We start from the raw sequence: 19,677 nt of genomic DNA on the forward strand, positions 1-19,677 counted from the left end.
TGTCAGCAAAGGAATGTCTCTGCTTTTTAATATGCTGTCTAGGTTTGTCATAGCTTTTCCTCCAAGGAGTAAGCGTCAAGAGGGTCTTTAGTTCCCCTTCACTCTCTGCCATTAGAGAGGTTTCATCTGCATATCTGAGGTGGTTATTTTTCCCAGCAATCTTGATTCCAGCTTGTGATTCATCCAGCCCAGCATTTCACATGATGTAGTCTGCATATAAATTAAATGAACAGGGTAAAATACAGCTTTCCGAAACTCCCTTCCCAATTCTGAACCAGTCCATTGTTCCATGTAAGGTTCTAACCGTTGCTTTTTGACTGCATACAGGTTCCTCAGGAGACAGGTAAGGTGGTCTAGTATTCCCATCTCTTCAAGAATTTTCCACAATTTGTTGTGTTCCACACAAAGGCTTTAGTGTAGTCAACGGAGCTGAAGTAGATGTTTTTTCTGAAATTCCCTTGCTTTCTCCATGCTCCAACGAATGTTGGCAATTTGAACTCTGGTTCCTCTGCCTTTTCTAAACCTAGGTTGTACATCTGGAATTTCTTGGTTCATATACTGCTGAAGCCTAGCTTGAAGGATATTGAGCATAACCTTACTAGCATGTGAAGTAAGTGCAACTATACAATAGTTTGAACATTCTTTGGCATTTCCCTTCCTTGGGACTGGAATGAAACCTGATCTTTTCCTGTTTTGTGGCCACTGCTGACTTTTCCAAATTTGCTGACATACTGCATGCAGCATTTTGACAGCATCATCTTTTAGGATTTGAAATAGCTTAGGTGAAATTCCATCACCTCCAGTAGCTTTGTTTGCAATAATGCTTCCTAAGGCACACTTGACTTTACACTCCAAGATGTCTGGCTCTAGGTGAGTGACCACACCACTATGGTTATTTGGGTCATTACGATTTTTTCTCTCTATAGTTCTTCTGTGTATTTTGTGCCGTCCCTTCTTAATCACTTCTGCTGCTGGTAGGTCCTTGCCATTTCTGTCCTTTATCATGCCCCTTATTGCATGAAATGTTCCCTTTATATCTACAGTTTTCTTGAGGAGATATCTAGTCCTTCCCATTCTGTTGTGTTCCTCTGCTTACTTGCATTGCTCATTTAAGATAGCCTTCTTATTTCTCCTTGCTAGTCTGTGTAACTCTGCATTCAGATGGGTATATCTTTCCCTTTCTCTCTTGCTTTTTCTTCTCTTCTTTCCTCAACTATTCAAAAAGCCTAGTCAGACAACCACTTTGCCTTCTTGCATTTCTTTTCCTTTGGGATGGTTTTGATCACCACCTCCTATACAATGTTATGAACCCCCATCCATAGTTCTTCAGAAACTCTGTCCACCAGAAAATCCCTTGAATCTCTTCATCACCTCCACTGTATAAAGTGATTTGATTTAGATCATTCCTGAATGCTCCAGTGATTTCCCATACTTTCTTCAACTTAAGTCTGAATTTTGTAATAAGGAGTTAATGATCTGAGCCAGAGTCAGCAGGTCTTGTTTTTGCTGACTGTATAGAGCTTCTCCATCTTGGCTGCAAAGAATATAATCTCTCTGATTTCAGTATTGACCATTTGGTGATGTCTATGTGTAGAGTCGTCTTGTGATGTTGGAAAAGGATGTTTGCTATAACCGGTGTGTTCTATTGAAAGAACTCTGTTAGCCTTTGCCTTGCTTCATTTTGTACTCTAAGTCCTGTTTCTCCAGGTATCTCTCGACTTCCGACTTTTGCATTCCAATCCCCTATGATGAAAAGGACATCTTTTGTTGTTGTTCTAGAAGGTCTTCTAGGTCTTCATAGAAACAATCAACTTTGGCTTCTTCAGCATCAGTGGTTGGTGCATAGACTTGAAATACTGTGATATTGAATGGTTTGCCTTGCAAATGAACCAAGATCACTCTATCGCTTTGAATGTTGCATCCAAGTACTGTATTTTGACTCTTTTTTATTTATTTATTTTTTACTATGAGGGCTACTCCATTTCTTCTAAGCGGCTCTTGCCCACAGTAGATATTAATACTCATCTGAATTAAGGTCTCCCATTTCTGTCCATTTTAGATCAGATCAGATCAGATCAGTCGCTCAGTCCTGTCCGACTCTTTGTGACCCCATGAATTGCAGCACACCAGGCCTCCCTGTCCATCACCAACTCCCGGAGTTCACACAGACTCATGTCCGTAGAGTCAGTGATGCCATCAAGCCATCTCATCCTCTGTCGTCCCCTTCTCCTCCTGCCCCCAATCCCTCCCAGCATCAGAGTCTTTTCCAATGAGTCAACTCTTTGCATGAAGTGGCCAAAATACTGGAGTTTCAGCATTGGCATCATTCCTTCCAAAGAAATCCCAGGGCTGATCTCCTTCAGAATGGACTGGTTGGATCTCCCTGCAGTCCAAGGGACTCTCAAGAGTCTTCTCCAACACCACACTTCAAAAGCATCAATTCTTTGGCACTCAGCCTTCTTCACAGTCCAACTCTCACATGCATACATGACCACAGGAAAAACCATAGCCTTGACTAGACAAACCTTTGTTGGCAAAGTAATGTCTCTGCATTTGAATATGCTATCTAGGTTGGTCATAACTTTCCTTCCAAGGAGTAAGCATCTTTTAATTTCATGGCTGCAGTCACCATCTGTAGTGATTTTGGAGCCCAGAAAAATAAAGTCTGATACTATTTCCACTGTTTCCCCATCTATTTCCCATGAAGTGGTGGGACCGGATGCCATGATCTTCATTTTCTGAATGTTGAGCTTAAAGCCAACTTTTTCACTCTCCACTTTCACTTTCATCAAGAGGCTTTTGAGTTCCTCTTCACTTTCTGCCATAAGCGTGGTGTCATCATCTGCATATCTGAGGTTATTGATATTTCTCCTGGCAATCTTGATCCAGCTTGTGCTTCTTCCAGCCCAGCGTTTCTCATGAGGTTCTCTGCATATAGGTTAAATAAGCAGGGTGACAATATACTGCCTTGACGTACTACTTTTCCTATTTGGAACCAGTCTGTTGTTTCATGTCCAGTTCTAACTGTTGCTTCCTGACCTGCATACAGGTTTCTCAAGAGGCAGGTCAGGTGGTCTGGTATTCCCATCTCTTTCAGAATTTTCCACAGTTTATTGTGATCCACACAGTCAAAGGCTTTGGCATAGTCAATAAAGCAGAAATAGATGTTTTTCTGGAACTCTCTTGCTTTTTTGATGATCCAGTGGATGTTGGCAATTTGATCTCTGGTTCCTCTGCCTTTTCTAAAACCAGCTTGAACATCAGGAAGTTCATGGTTCACATATTGCTGAAGCCTGGCTTGGAGAATTTTGAGCATTACTTTACTAGTGTGTGAGATGAGTGCAATTGTGCGGTAGTTTGAGCATTCTTTTGACATTGCCTTTCTTTGGGATTAGAATGCAAACTGACCTTTTCCAGTCCTGTGGCCACTGCTGAGTTTTCCAAATTTGCTGGCATATTGAGTGCTGCACTTTCACAGCATCATCTTTTAGGATTTGGAATAGCTCAACTGGAATTCCATCACCTCCACTAGCTTTGTTCGTAGTGATGATTTCTAAGGCCCACTTGACTTCACATTCCAGGATGTCTGGCTGTAGGTCAGTGATCAAACCATCGTGATTATCTGGGTTGTGAAGATCTTTTTTGTACAGTTCTGTGTATTCTTGCCACCTCTTCTTAATATCTTCTGCTTCTGTTGTTGTTCGCTCCTGCCACCTCCTGTTTGACCACATCCAATTTATCCTGATTCTTGGAACTAACATTATAGCATTGAACTTTACTTCCACCACCAGACACATCCACAGCTGACCATTATTTCCACTTTGGCCCAGCTGCTTCATTCTTTTTGGACCTAGAGGTAATTGCCCTCTGCTCTTCCCCAGTAGCATACTGGACATCTACCGATCTTGGGGGCTCATCTTTGCTGTTATATTGTTTTGCCCCTTCATTCTGTTCATGGGGTTCTTGTGGCAAGAAAACTGCAGTAGGTTGCCATTTCCTCCCCTAGTGTACCACATTTTGTCAGAACTCTTCATTATGACCCATTTGTCTTAGGTCACCCTGCACAACATGGCTCATAGCTTCACTGAGTTATGCAGACCTCTTCACCACAACAAGGCTGTGATCCATGAAGGGGTATCAACATAATAAAGGACATATATGACAAGCCACAGCTAACATCATTCTCAATGGTGAAAAGCTGAAAATATTTCCTCTAATACCAGGAGGAAGGCAAGATGTCCACTTTTACTTCTTTTCCAATTTGGATTCACTTTTATTAAATATAGTTTTGGAAGTCTTAACCATGCAATCGAAGAAGAAAGAAAAGGAATCCAAATTGGAAAAGAAGTAAAAGTATCAATGTCTGCAGATGACATACTGCACGTAAAAGATCCTAAAGACACTACCAGAAAAGTAATACTAGAGCTTATCAATGAATTCAGTAAAGTTTCAGGAAGTTTAATACACAGAAACCTGTTACATTTCTATACATTAACAATGAAAGCTCCAAAAGAGAAATTTAAGACAATCCCATTTGCCAGCACTCCAAAAAAGAATAAAATACCAAGGAATAAACCTACCTAAGGAGACAAAAGAACTGTACTCCAAAACTGTAAGATGCGGATTAAAAAAATTGCTGATGACACAAACAGATGATGAGATATACTGTGTTCTTGGATTGGAAGAAGCAATATTGTCAAAATGACTATACTGTCTAAGGCAATCTACAGATTCAATGAAATCCCTATCAAATTACCAATGGAATTTTTCACAGGACTAGAATAAAAAAAATTTTAAATACGTGTGAAACACAAAAGACTTCAAAGAGCCAAAGCAATCCTGAGAAAAAAAGGAGAGCTGGAGGAAACAAGCTCCCCGACATCAGACTATACCACAAAGTTACAGTACTCAAAACAGTATAGTATGGGCACAAAAACAGAAATGTAGATCAACGGAATAGGATAGACAGTCCAGAAATAAATTCACAGACCTGTGGTCAATTAATATACAACAAAGGAAGCAAGATTTATACAATGAGAAAAGACAGTCTCTTCAATAAGTGGTGCTGGGAAAACTGGACAGCTACATATAAAGAATGAAACTAGAACATTCTCTAACACCATGCACAAAAATAATGTAAAAATGGATTGAAGACCTAAAGGAAAGACCATACACAATAAAACTGTTAGCGGAAAACATAGACAAAACACTCTTTGATATAAACCTCAGCAATATCTTTTTGGATCCACCTCTTAGAGTAATGAAAATAAAAACAAAAATAAACAAATGGGGGTACTTCCTTCTTGGTCCAGTGGTTAGGATTTCACCTGCCAATGCAGGGGATGCAGGTTCAATTCCAGGTAAGGGAGCCAAGTTCCCACACACCTCATGGCGGAAAAGAAAAAAACCATAAACAGCAAAAAAAAAAAAAAAAATGTTAACAAAAGCATTTGCACAGCAAAGGGAACCATAAACAAAACAAAAAGACAACACACAGAATGGGAGAAAATATTTGCAACATACAGATAGTTCATGCACCTAAATATCAAAAAAGCAAACAACCTAATCAAAAAATGATTAAAAAGGGCTTCTCTGGTGGCTCAGTGGTAAAGAATCTGCCTGTCTCAATGCAGGAGACATGGGTTCGATCACTGATCTGGGAAGATCTCACATGCCAAGGAGTAACTAAGCCCATGTGCCACAACTACTGAGCCTGTGCTCTAGAGCCTGGGAGCTACAACTACTGAAGCCCATACATCCTAGATCTTGTGCTCTCCATCAAGAAAAGCCACAAAAGTGAGAAGCCTATCACTGCAGCCAGAAAGTAGCCCTTAGAAGCAGCACAGCCAACAATAAATAAAATTATATATTAAAAGTAGTTTTTACATGGGCAAAAGATCTTAATAGATATTTCTCCAAAGAAGACATACAGATGGGCAAAAAGCACATGAAAAGATGCTCAACGCCACTACTTATTACATAAATGAAATTTAAAATTGCAACGAAGTATCACTTCTCATCAGTCAGAATGGTCAGCATCAGAAAGTCTAGAAATGGTAAATGCTGCAGAGGATGTCAAGAAACGGGAACCCTCCTACACTGTGGATAGGAATGCAAATTGGTACAACCAACATGGATAATAAGTATGGAGCACTGTATGGACGTTCCTTTAAAAAAGTAAATATAGAATTACAAGTGATCCAGCAGTTCCACTCCTGGGCATACATCCAGAGAAAACCATAATTTAAAAAGGTTAATGCCCAAGCATCCAAAGGCCAATGTTCACTGCAACACGGTTTACAATAGCCAAGAAGTGAAAGTGAAAGTCACCCAGTCATGTCAGACTCTTTGCTACCATATGGACTATACAGTCCATGGAATTCTCCAGGATAGAATACCAGAGCGCGTAGCTTTTCCCAAATATTATATGATATCACTTATATGTGGAGTTTAAAAAAAATTATACAAATGAACTTACCTAGTAAACAGAAACAGACTCACAGAATTAGAAAACAAACTTCTCCAAAGGAGAAATGTGTGTGGGGGAAGGGCTAAAGTAGCACTTTAGGATTAACATGTATATATACTACTACTCATCTCACACACTAGCAAAGTAATACTCAAAATTCTCCAACCCAGGCTTCAACAGTACATGAACTGTGAACTTCCAGATGTTCAATCTGGGTTTAGAAAAGGCAGAGGAACCAGAGAAAAAATTGCCAACGTCTGTTGGATCATCGAAAAACCAAGAGAATACCAGAAAAACATCTACTTCTGCTTTACTGATTATGCCAAAGCCTTTGACTGTGTTGATCACAACAAACGAAAATTCTTAGAGATGGGAATACCAGACCATCTTACCTGCCTCCTGAGAAATCTGTATGCAGGTCAAGAACCAGACATGGGACAATAGACTGGTTGCAAATTGAGAAAGGAGTACGTCAAGGCTGTATAATGTCACCCTGCTCATTTAACTTATATGCAGAGTACATCGTGCGAAATGCCAGGCTGAATGAAGCACAAGCTGGAATCAAGATTACTGGGAGAAATATCAATGAACTCAGATAAACAGATGACACTACCCTTATGGGAGAAAGTGAAGAAGAACAAAAGACCCTCTTAATGAAAGTGAAAGAGAAGAGTGAAAAAGTTTGCTTAAAACTCATCATTCAGAAAACAAAGATCATGGCATCTGGCCCATCGCCTCACAGCAAATAGATGGGGAAACAATGGAAACAGTGACAGACTTTTTTTTGAGCTCCAAAATCACTGCAGATGGTGACTGCAGCCATGAAATTAAAAGACGCTTGCTCCTTGGAAGAAAAGCTATGACCAACCTAGACAGCATATTAAAAAGCAGAGATGTTACTTTGCTGACAAAGGTCTGTCTAGTCAAAGCAGTGGTTTTTCCAGTAGTCATGTATGGATGTGAGAGTTGGACTATAAAGAAAGCTGAGCATGGAAGAATTGATGCTTTTGAACTGTGGTGTTGGAGAAAACTCTTGAGAGTCCTTTTGACTGCAAGGAGATCCAACCAGTCCATCCTAAAGGCAATGAGTCCTGAAAATTCATTAGAAGGACTAATGCTGAAGCTGAAACTCCAATACTTTGGCCACCTGATGTGAAGAGCTGACTCCTTGGAAAAGACCCTGATGCTGGGAAAGACTGAAGGCGGGAGGAGAAGGGGACAACAGAGGATGAGATGGTTGATGACGTCACCGACTCAATAGACATGAGTTAGAGCAAACTCTGGAAGTTGGTGGTGGACAGAGAGGCATGGTGTACTTCAGGCCATGGGGTACAGACATGACTGTGAGACTGAACTGATACTACTACATATAAAATAATTAACTGGGATCTACTCTATAGCGCAGGGAATTTTGCTCAATATTCTGCATGGGTAAAGAATGTGAAAAAGAATGGATATATAAATCAATCTCTTTGTGCTACACCTGAAACTAACACAACATTGTAAACCAATATACAATAAAAATTAAATTTTAAAGTCTACAAATAATAAATGATGGAGAGGGTTTGAACAAGGACCCCTCCAACACTGTTGGTGGTAATCTAAACTGGTGCAGCCACTATTAGAACAGTGGGCGGATTCCTCAAAAAACTAAAACAGAGCTACCATATGATCCTGTGATCCTATAATCCCACTCCTGGGCATATGCTCAGACAAAACTCTGACTAAAAAATACATGCACCCCAGTGTTCATGGTGGGACTTTTTATAATAGCCAAGACATGAAACCTAAATGTCCATCGACATAGTAATGGTTAAAGTAGATGTGGTATATATACACAATGGAATATTATTCAGTTAGTGAAGAGTGAGTTAATGCCATTTGCAGCAACATGGATGAACCTTGAGATTATCATACTAGGTGAAGTCAGACAAAGAAATACAAATAACATGTGCTATCACTTAAATGTGGAATCTAAAATAGATTCAAATGAAATTTACACAACGGAAACCGACTCACATAGAAAACAAACTTATGGTTACCAGAGGGGAAAGGAGGTGGGAGAGGAATTAATTAATTAATTAACAAACTTCTATATATGAAACAAATAAATAGCAAGGTCCTATTGTATAGCACAGGGAATTATATTCAATATATTGTAATGAACTATAATGGAAAAGAACATGATAAAGAATATACATATATGTATATATATTGTTGTTTAGTCACTAAGTTGTGTCCGACTCTTTGCTACCCCATGGACTGTAGCCCACCAGGCTCCTCTGTCCAAGGGATTTCCCAGGCAAGAATACTGGAGTAGGTTGCCACTTCCTTCTCCAGGGATCTTTCCAATTCAGGGATCAAACCTGCATCTCCGCATTGGCAGGCAGATTCTTTACCACTGAGCCACTATGGAGGCCCCATGTACATACGTATGTTATCTATCCTGAATCATTTTGTTTTACACCAGAAAATAATACAACATTGTAAATAAACTATATGCCAATTAAAAAAAAAAAAAAAACAATTCCAGGGTCACTTCATTAAAGTTGTAGGCTCTCCCAGATCACATTCAGAAAACAGACTAGATCCCAGCCATTCTTTTCCAAAAGGCCAAAATTGGGAATTCATGGGGTAAGGAATTCACTCTTGTTAACACTGTATACTTCCCTTTTTCACATTCTCCATCTCTAACAGCTGTAACTGAACCACCCCTCGCCAGTTTCTGGTAGGTGTTGGTTTAAGGTTTACACAGTGAGCAGATGAGTGCTACTCTGCATCTTCTTTAGGGGTCTAAGCCTCCTATAAAGTATGTTGAAATAGGTACAGCTCTGCTCCATGTGGGCCCTAAATTAGACTCCTGCTTTTTTTAAGGATCGATGCTTTTGAACTGTGGTGTTGGAGAAGACTCTTGAGAGTCCCTTGTACTGCAAGGAGGTCCAACCAGTCCATCCGAAAGGAGATCAGTCCTGGGTGTTCACTGGAAGGACTGATGCTGAAGCTGAAACTCTAATACTTTGGCCACCTGATGTGAAGAGATGACTCATTTGAAAAGACTGATGCTGGGAAAGATTGAGGGCAGGAAAGAAAGGGACGACAGAGGATGAGATGGTGGATGGCACCACCAAATCTATGGACATGAATTTGGGTAAACTCGAGGAGTTGGTGATGGACAGGGAGGCCTGGCGTGCTGCAGTCCATGGGGTTGCAAGGAGTTGGACATGACTGAACAACTGAACTGATGTAAGGCTTTGGAAGTCTGGCAATTCCCAGGCACTATTGAGGCAGATGCTTTTGAACTGTGGTGTTGGAGAAGACTCTTGAGAGTTCCTTGGACTGCAGGGAGATCCAACCAGTCCATTCTGAAGGAGATCAGCCCTGGGATTTCTTTGGAAGGAATGATGCTAAAGCTGAAACTCCAGTACTTTGGCCACCTCATGCAAAGAGTTGACTCACCGGAAAAGACTTTGATGCTGGGAGGGATTGGGGGCAGGAGGAGAAGGGGACGACAGAGGATGAGATGGCTAGATGGCATCACTGACTCGATGGCCGTGAGTCTGGGTGAACTCTGGGAGTTGGTGGTGGACAGGGAAGCCTGGCGTGCTGCGATTCATGGGGTTGCAAAGAGTCAGACACAACTGAGCAACTGAACTGAACTGACCGAGGCAGAATAAAGCAATTTAAAGTTTCTGTTACACTCCTTTTACCTTCAAAAATTCAAATAGCTGTTTTGTATGCTTTAGACATTTCTTTCCTTCCCTGTTTTCTAGCCCAAAATTTGGTTATACAATAAAATACTGTTTTGAAATAATAAAATATGCTGAATATCTTATCTATTTAGGTTAGAGACATGTTGGAGCAATGTTAAGTATTTAACACTTTCCTGTACTTCCTATTTCTTATCTTAAAGATGAAAACAATATAATCTCTTCCAACCTATTTTATGTTGAAATTTTGTGATATTTTATATTGAAATTATGTGATAAGTTAACATGGCAATAAATGTGCTTTGGATTAATATGCCATTTTTTCAATGTTAGTGAATAATTTTTAAAAATATCAAAACTTGACAGCAGACTACATAGAAACTGAGAACATGTTTAATTTGTCATGAGATGAATAAATCTGGGAATCATATAAAGTTGTACTCAAAAATACAGGTGCCAAAAGTTTGAACACCATGCAATGTTCTGGTTTAATCTGATTTACTAGCAAAGAGGAGAGGAGACTGGAAGCAGTGTCTCCTACAGCAGAAAGCACAAAACCTCTCCTAAGTTCTGAATTTTTAAAAATGTTTCTTATGTTTTGTGTCCTAAGCAAATTTCTGTTAAAAACCTAATTCCCAACATGAAAGTATCAGGACCATTAGGTGGGCCCTTTGGATGATGTAGAGCCCTCTTGAGTGGAATTCATGTCCTCATAACAGAGGCCTAGAGAGAGCTTTCACCTCTTCAAACCTGTGCGGACACAGAGGTGGGTGCTGGCTGTGAACCAGGATGAGGGTCCTCACCAGAACATGGCCATGCTAGTGCCTCGACCCGAGACCTCCAGACGATAGAAAATAAACTCCTGTTGTTTATGAGCCACTCAGTCCATGATATTTGTTATAATACCGTTTAAAAGTATCAGCACTAACACTGAAAATGGCCTATTAATCTGAAGCAACAAACTGTGGAAAATTCTGAAAGAGATGGGAATACCAGATCACCTGACCTGCCTCTTGAGACATCTGTATGCAGGTCAGGAAGCAACAGTTAGAACTGGACATGGAACAACAGACTGGTTCCAAATTGGGAAAGTAGAACGTCAAGGCTGTATATTGTCATCCTGCTTATTTAACTTATATACAGAGTACATCATGAGAAACACTGGGCTGGATGAAGCACAAGCTGGAATCAAGATTGCTGGGAGAAATACCAATAACCCCAGATATGCAGATGATACCACCCTTATGGCAGAAAGTGAAGAAGAACTAAAAAGCCTATTGATGAAAGTGAAAAAGGAGAGTGAAAAAGCTGGCTAAAACTCAACATTCAGAAAATGAAGATCACAGCTTCAGGTCCCATCACTTCATGGCAAATAGATAGGGAAACAGTGGAAACAGTGAGAGACTTTATTTTGGGGGGCTCCAAAATCACTGCAGATGGTGACTGCAGCCATGAAATTAAAAGACGCTTGCTCCTTGGAAGAAAAGTTATAACCAATGTAGACAGCATTTTAAAAAGCAGAGACGTTACTTTGCCAACAAAGGTCCATCTAGTCAAAGCAATGGTTTTTCCAGTAGTCATGTAAGGATGTGAGACTTGGACTATAAAGAAAGCTGAGCACTGAAGAATTGATGCTTTTGAACTGTGGTGCTGGAGAAGACTCTTGAGAGTCCCTTAGACTGCAAGGAGACCCAACCAGTCCATCCTAAAGGAAACCAGTCCTGAATACTCATTAGAAAGACTGATGCTGAAGCTGAAACTCCAGTACTTTGGCCACCTGATTTGAAGAACTGATTCATTTGAAAAGACCCTGATGCTGGGAAAGATTGAAGGCGGGAGGAGAAGGGGACGACAGAGGATAAGATGGTTGGATGGCATCACCGACTTGATGGACATGAGTTTGAGCAAACTCCAGGAGTTGGTGATGGACAGGGAAGCCTGGTGTGCTGCAGTCCATGGGGTCGCAAAGAGTCAGACATGACTGAGTGATGATATATCAGTTCAGTTCAGTTCAGTCACTCAGTCGTGTCTGACTCCTTGCGACCCCATGAATCGCAGCACGCCAGGCCTCCCTGTCCATCACCAACTCCCGGAGTTCACCTAAACTCATGTGCGTCGAGTCTGTGATGCCATCCAACCATCTCATCCTCTGTCATTCCCTTCTCCTCCAGCCCCCAACCCCTCCCAGCATCAGGTTCTTTTCCAATGAGTCAACTCTCTGCATGAGGTGGCCAAGTACTGGAGTTTCAGCTTCAGCATCACTCCTTCCAATGAACACCCAGGACTGATCTCCTTGCAGTCCAAGGGACTCTCAAGAGTCTTCTCCAACACCACACTTCAAAAGCATCAATTCTTTGGCGATCAGCTTTCTTCACAGTCCAATTCTCATATTGATACATGACCACTAGAAAACCCATAGCCTTGACTAGACAGACCTTTGTTGGCAAAGTAATGTCTCTGCTTTTTTAATATGCTATCTAGGTTGGTCATAACTTTCCTTCCAAGGAGTAAGCATCTTTTAATTTCATGGCTGCAATCACCATCTGTGGTGATTTTGGAGCCCAAAACAATAAAGCCTGACACTGTTTCCACTGTTTCCCCATCTGTTTGCCATGAAGTGATGACCCGATGCCATGATCTTAGCTTTCTGAATGTTGAGTTTTAAGCCAACTTTTTCACTCTCCTCTTTCACTTTCATCAAGAGGCTTTTTAGTTCCTCTTCACTTTCTGCCATAAGGGTGGTGTCATCTGTGTATCTGAGGTTATTGATATTTCTCCCAGCAATCTTGATTCCTGCCTGTGCTTCTTCCAGCCCAGCCTTTCTCATGATGTACTCTGCATATACGCTAAATAAGCAAGGTGACAATATACAGTCTTGATGTCCTCCTTTTCCTATTTGGAACCAGTCTGTTGTTCCATGTCCACTTCTAACTGTTGATTCCTGACCTGCACATACCAAGGGAACATTTCATGCAAAGATGGGCTCGATAAAGGACAGTAATAGTATGGACCTAACAGAAGTAGAAGATATTAAGAAGAGTTGGCAAGAATACACAGAAGAACTGTACAAAAAAGATCTTCATGACCAAGATAATCACGATGGCGTGATCACTCACCTAGAGCTGGACATCCTGGAATGTGAAGTCAAGTGGGCCTTAGAAAGCATCACTATGAACAAAGCTAGTGGAGGTGTGGAATTCCAGTTGATCTATTTCAAATCCTGAATGATGATGCTGTGAAAGTGCTGCACTCAACATGCCAACAAATGTGGAAAACTCAGCAGTGGCATCGGGACTGGAAAAGGTCAGTTTTCATTCCAATCCCAAAGAAAGGCAATGCCAAAGAATGCTCAAACTACTGCACAATTACAGTCATCTCACACGCTAGTAAAGTAATGCTCAAAATTCTCCAAGCCAGGCTTCAGCAATATGTGAACCGTGAACTTCCAGATGTTCAAGCTGGTTTTAAAAAAGACAGAGGAACCAGAGATCAAATTGCCAACATCCGCTGGATCATGGAAAAAGCAAGAGAGTTCCAGAAAAACATCTATTTCTGCTTTATTGACTATGCCAAAGCCTTTGACTGTGTGGATCACAATAAACTGTGGAAAATTCTGAAAGACATGGGAACACCAGACCACCTGACCTGCCTCTTAAGAAACCTATATGCAGGTCAGGAAGCAACAGTACTGTATACATGTCCATTACATCAGTATTCTCTATTTCCTTAATGATACTTTGTTCACTTAATCTATCAATTACCACACCAAAGGAATTAAAATTTTAACTGTGAAAAGTTGATTTGTCAATTTTTATTTTATGTGTAATTGTACACATTTAGAACTGTTATATCAATTGATTTTTCTATTGATATCAATCTCTAGTAATCTATACTACTGATTTTGCTTTAGAGACTATTTATATAACATTACTAGCTCTCTTTTGACCTAGTATAATTTTTTACCCATTCTCTAGCTTTTAAACTTCCTATGTTTTAAGTGTCTCTTGTAAAAACTTAGAAAAAACTGTTTCAACAATCTCTGCAAATGAAAATTTTAATCTACTTACACTGACAGTGATTATTGATTTTTAAAATTCATTTCTACTATTATTGTGTTTCTGGTTTTCATCTTTTTTTATGGTTTTCCTCGCTTCATGATGAACCCTCCTCCAATTCTTGCCTTCTTTGGGATTCAATTATTTTTTCCCTTATCCAATATTTTCTTTCTATTTCTACGAAAATTATACAGTCTATTCTGTTCTTTCAGTGAGCACCCCAGAAATTTTACCATGTATCTTTTACTTATAAAATCTGGTATTAATAAGTATCTCTACCTTCACTTTAAAAGTCAGGAACCTTAGAATGCTTTAACTTTTTCACTTCTCTTCTGATTTATATGTTATCATATCCAGGATTTTATCTTAATTTTAATCACTTGAATTAGACATCAGTGTTTATGTTTTACATGATCACTTTTTGTTTAGGCTCCCACAGGTTTAACCATTCCTTCCTGCATCTCATGCCTTCCTTATTTTTAGATCTCTCAAGGAAGATGCTGCCCTTCAAGGGTCCTAAATTGATGTGGGAATCCCTGATCCAATTTCCCATTCTGCTTGAGCCCTAGGCTTTGTCTCCAATCCTCTGAGTACACCGCCTTTATAAACCAAGCACCTCACTGCCAGGTGCCAGCAAATGCCCTCAAAACAAACTGTGACTTTGCCTACTCTTATGGAATCAAACATCCTTGTCATTTCAACCTATGAGTTGTTTCCCTAAGTTTCCTGCCAGCTCAACCATGCTTCAAACAAATATTTTAAATATATTATCTATTAAATAGGTGGTCTGACTAGTAAGTTTTTCTCTGTAGATCATTCTTATTCTCTAAATATTCTTAGGTAACTGTTTTAGTATTTATGCTCTTTGAATTGACTTCATAGAAAAATTGTTTTATTTACTGAGTGTGCTTTATTAGTAAAAAGTAAATTTTATAAAGCCATTTAAAAATCAAACTGGTTAACAGTTTCTTTTTGCCTAACATACATACTTTTCATAAGCCAAGAGTCATTTCTAAGAGGTTACTTTCCCCCAAATTCTAAGTATAAATATTGACTCCAAGATAATACACATCATCTTCCAGTATTATACAAATTTTCAAACATCCAGGAAAGTTGACATAATATATAGTAAAATAAGCTTCATATGTGGCACATTCATTTGAAATGCTTTCCCTTTTATTTCATCATTATCTAGGAATTTTCTTATAGTTCCTATTTGTTTATAGTGAAAAGCTCTTACTTGCTAATACTTCCTTATTCAGCAGTTCTGGAAGAGTACTCAATTTTATGGAAGCAGAGAAATGAACAATCACCTTTCGAACTTAATTTAGGCAAACTTACATCTTCCTTCTATGATATTGTGATTTATAGTAATATGAAATATATATTAGATCTTTGTCCTGTTTGTGACAAAGGAGCTTCCTGAAACTTCCTAAGTGATACAGAGCCAAAAAAGATGAAAAGAAAGTCTTTTGTTACTCATAACAATCCCCTTTCAACCATACCTGAGTTTAGATTGATGAGTTGACTTTCTAAAAGCCTCTACAGATAGGGGCTGAAGTGAGGGAAATCAACCACATGATTAGCAGAACTTTAGCCTCACTCCTGAACTTCTGGGGAAAAGGGAAGAAAGGGGAGCTAGAGGTTGAATTAATCACCAGTAGCCAATTATTTCACCAATCATGCCTATGTAATTCAGCCTCCATAAATACTCAAAAGGAGGAGATTCAGAGAGCTTCTGGACTGAAAGTGTGGAGGAGCAGGGAAGGTGGTACACTTGGAGGGCATGGAGGCTTCGAGTCCTTTCCCACATTATTTGCCCTATGCATCTCTCTCTCTGGCTTTTATTTGTATCCTTTAAAATATTGCCAATAGTAAGCAAGCTCTATTTTCCTGGGTTCTATGAGCTACTCTAATATACTATTAAACATGTGGAGGGGATGGTAGGAACGTACGATTTGTAGACAAGTCAGACAGAAATTGCAGGTAACTTGGGAATCTACATGGCATATGAAGTAGGGATAATCTTACAAGACTGAGCTCTTAATAATGTGGGATCTGAGTTAACTCGGGTTAGTATCAGAATTGAACTGCACTGTAGAGCTGGTGTCAGAGAATTGGTGGGTGTGGAGGAAAAACCCCACATATTTGGTGTCAGAGTATTTGGAGTGTGAGAGTAAAGGATAACACACTGAATTTTTTTAAGTCACATTCTATAGGTCAGTTCTTCCAGCTTAATGGTTTTGTGAATTGAGCTGTACAATCTCTTTTAAAATTTTATTGTAACAATCACCTTATTTAGCTACCATATCAAGATTGTACTTCTACTGATTTCTGTCTTTAATGTTAGGAGCAATTATTTACACTGATAAGGAGCATTTCTTTAATGAACACTGACCACTTTGAACACATAAAAAAAGTTGTCAGTAAAGGACATGAGAAGTAAGTTTCAAAATTTAGATTCATTTGGATTTGAAGGAAGGCTGTCAAAATACGTTTCATATTTGCTCAAGACAAAAAAGGTCAAGAAACAAAAAGCTGTCTCTGGACTTCTACTACTATCAAGATAAAAACAAAACTGTAAACCAAAACATTTGTTTTAAAAGCCCACACAGTATATGTGTATATCAGCACAAACTCATACTATGACCTCACTATATACTTTTTGATATTAAAATCAATGTAGTATTTTATTCTTTTTTTAATCTGGACTTAAGCAATCTGAGTCCTCAGCTTAACCAGCGAGTGATCTTAGATATATCCCTACTCTGCATGGTGCTCCTTTTCTTCATCTTTACTTTATGATGATCTTCACTGTTAGTACTTATTCCATTATCTAATAACTTTTTTTAAGAGTATTAAAATACTGGCTAGCAAAGTCCAGAAAAAAGTGAAAAAGTGATGCGATTCTAGTGCTTCACAAATACAAAATCGTACTTGGCCTTTTCCTCTTCACTTACGCAGGAGAGCTTCTTGTTGGCAGAGTAAACAAAAGGATGGTTCTAACCTAAGCTATCTCATTCAATTTCTTCTAATGTTTCTTTTTTCTAATGCCATGTATAGCCTACTGTCAAAAGAACTACCAAACATTCCTTATAACTGAAACAATGGAAAGCATACAAAAAAGGAAACATGAAAAACCTAGTATATTCCTAAGAGACAATGTTCAATTTCAGATGTAATCACACAGATAAGCTACAGTCTAATAATAATGATAGTAATAGTCACCTCATCAAAATACATCCAAATAATAATTAGAATACTATGTCTGAGAAAAATCAATGAGAAAATTGCACATTAGTAGAACGTGTGAATATTAGTAGGATATGAGTATTCTAAAGCCAGCAGCATTATAAAATGTGATACTTATGCACAACCAAATCACTACATAAAATCAGACAGGCCGGAGACAGTGAGGCCACCAAGAATCTGCCACCAGAATGTCAGCTTCATTAATGTTCATCTTTTTATGCTCTTCAGGCAAGAGGTGAATTAATTAATTTTCCCTAGAAACAAGGAAAGTAGAATAATAGAGCAAAGAATAAAGCCCTAAGTCCAAATAAATGTGATGGCAGTTTCAGTATCTTTGTCATGAAGATGTATATGTTTAGAGATATAACACTGCTTCATTTAGGGTGAAGGATCTCTTGGAATATACCGAAGTCATTCAGATAAAAAGGCAACATTCAATTGTAGGTCATAACATACACAATATATTAACATTTCTAGCTTCTAAAAAGACTGTTTTCCAAAGGTTTCACTGTTCAGTAGAGATCAAAGTGCCACTTTATAAATAGTTTACTCATTTGTCAATTGATAAACTCAGAAATTTCCTGAGTTAAAAAGAACTGTAACAGTTAGAGTACACTAGAAGTAAAATTGAAACCCAGTTCGACTGGATGTAGCAACTGAAAATTCTATTACTTTCTATTATAAAATATATCATATAATAAAGTATACAAAATGTATACTTTCAGCTAAAAGATAAATACTTTTTAATGGACCTTAATATATACTGCATTCACTTTAAGAAAAGGAATATTACTAATACCTTGGAGGCTCCCATGGGCTTATTCTCTCATATTTCTCTTAACCCACTCCACAATATCCTAAATTTTATTCTAAACACTTCCCTGTTTTTACTACTAGCATTGATATATTTAGGTGTATCTCTAAAGTAACTGGCTAGTTATTTATCTCCATCCATCCATTCATCTTCCACCCATTTTTTTCATTTTATATATAGAGAATATGCTCTATATTCTTCTCCTTCAACTTCTATAGCATCTGTCTCAGAGTAATTTCTTGACACTACCTAATTTTTCATATAATCCTTAAGACTAAAGGAATTAAAGGAATTTAAAGGGGAGAAAATGAGACACAGTGAAGCTAGCAACTTGCTACATTATATAGGAAAACAATGGACAAATCTCTCTATAGTAATTCTGAAAGTAAAGCAAACCAGCAGACTGTCTTATAACTTTATAGCACATTTATTTTAGCTGCAATTAAACATTTCTCTGTTCTTAAGAGTACAATTAATATTTTTAAAATAACTTTACAAAGCTGGTAATTTTTGCTTTCATATTAAAGGGACAATTTTATTCAAGTGTACTGATGATGTAAAAGACCTCAATGATACTCCAGTATAGTCCTGAATAGGAAAACAAATACAAATTAAAGAAAGCATATCAAGAGCTGATTTGTTTTTCTCTTAAGGGACAGACTATTAGAAAAGAGATAGACATATTATGGAATATTCTAATTAAAGAAGATGGTTCCTTAAATAGGTAATTAGTCTGACACTAATTAATCTGAAGTTATCATTTACCTGAGCAAGTGGTGGAAGAATCTCCTTGCATATTTGCTGATTTGGTCTCTGTATTCTAATACAGTCGTATCCAGGAGTGGTCTTGTTGGAGCATAGAAGGTTCCAAGGCTTGCCTCAAGCTGTGCTGTGGAATTCAAACATAGCAGCACTAAAACAAGTGAAACTCCTTCAATTACAACAGAATACTCATGTTTGCAGTCAGTCAGGTTTTGCAAACTTGGATGAAATGTGAGCCTGTTGCAGGAAAAGATGAAATTAAAATATGACAGCTGGTACAAAAACAAACCTGTGTATAAACTTTCACTTGAAGCAAAGCTGACAATGACTCTGAGCAACAAAAAGCTGTCACAACTGAAGAAATCCATAATGAATCAACCTCTCACCACAAATGGGTAATTAAAACAGTGACTCATCAGAGTAACACAATTCGAAACTAGTATTTCCAGTAAAATCAACTCACAGTGTGCACAACATTTACTCTCTTTAGCTGAAAGGAGGAAATTAGTCTTACTACATTAGGCTTTGGAGTCAGTATTAGAAATATCTTTAAAAATAATGCAAATAAAAACAGACTTATTGGAGTAATAATATTTCTTTATTACAACTTAAAGATCA

At 38.5% G+C, this 19,677-nt stretch overlaps 1 protein-coding gene across 4 annotated transcripts in view; it reads right to left on the reverse strand.

Moving 5' to 3' along the window:
* Positions 1–19,677, reverse strand: part of WDPCP (WD repeat containing planar cell polarity effector) — a 293,475-nt gene that overhangs the window by 77,837 nt on the left and 195,961 nt on the right. For 3 of the 4 annotated variants that reach the window (XM_027555613.1, XM_027555617.1, XM_027555616.1), the window contains exon 12: positions 19,063–19,186. In XM_027555613.1, coding sequence (XP_027411414.1) covers positions 19,063–19,186 — 124 coding nt within the window. Of the gene's footprint in view, positions 1–18,719; positions 18,886–19,062; positions 19,187–19,677 lie in introns of those variants that run through there. The other variant, XM_027555615.1, reaches the window with a different exon arrangement.

The sequence above is a fragment of the Bos indicus x Bos taurus genome, chromosome 11, assembly GCF_003369695.1.
Source record: "Bos indicus x Bos taurus breed Angus x Brahman F1 hybrid chromosome 11, Bos_hybrid_MaternalHap_v2.0, whole genome shotgun sequence".
Lineage (NCBI taxonomy): Eukaryota > Metazoa > Chordata > Mammalia > Artiodactyla > Bovidae > Bos > Bos indicus x Bos taurus.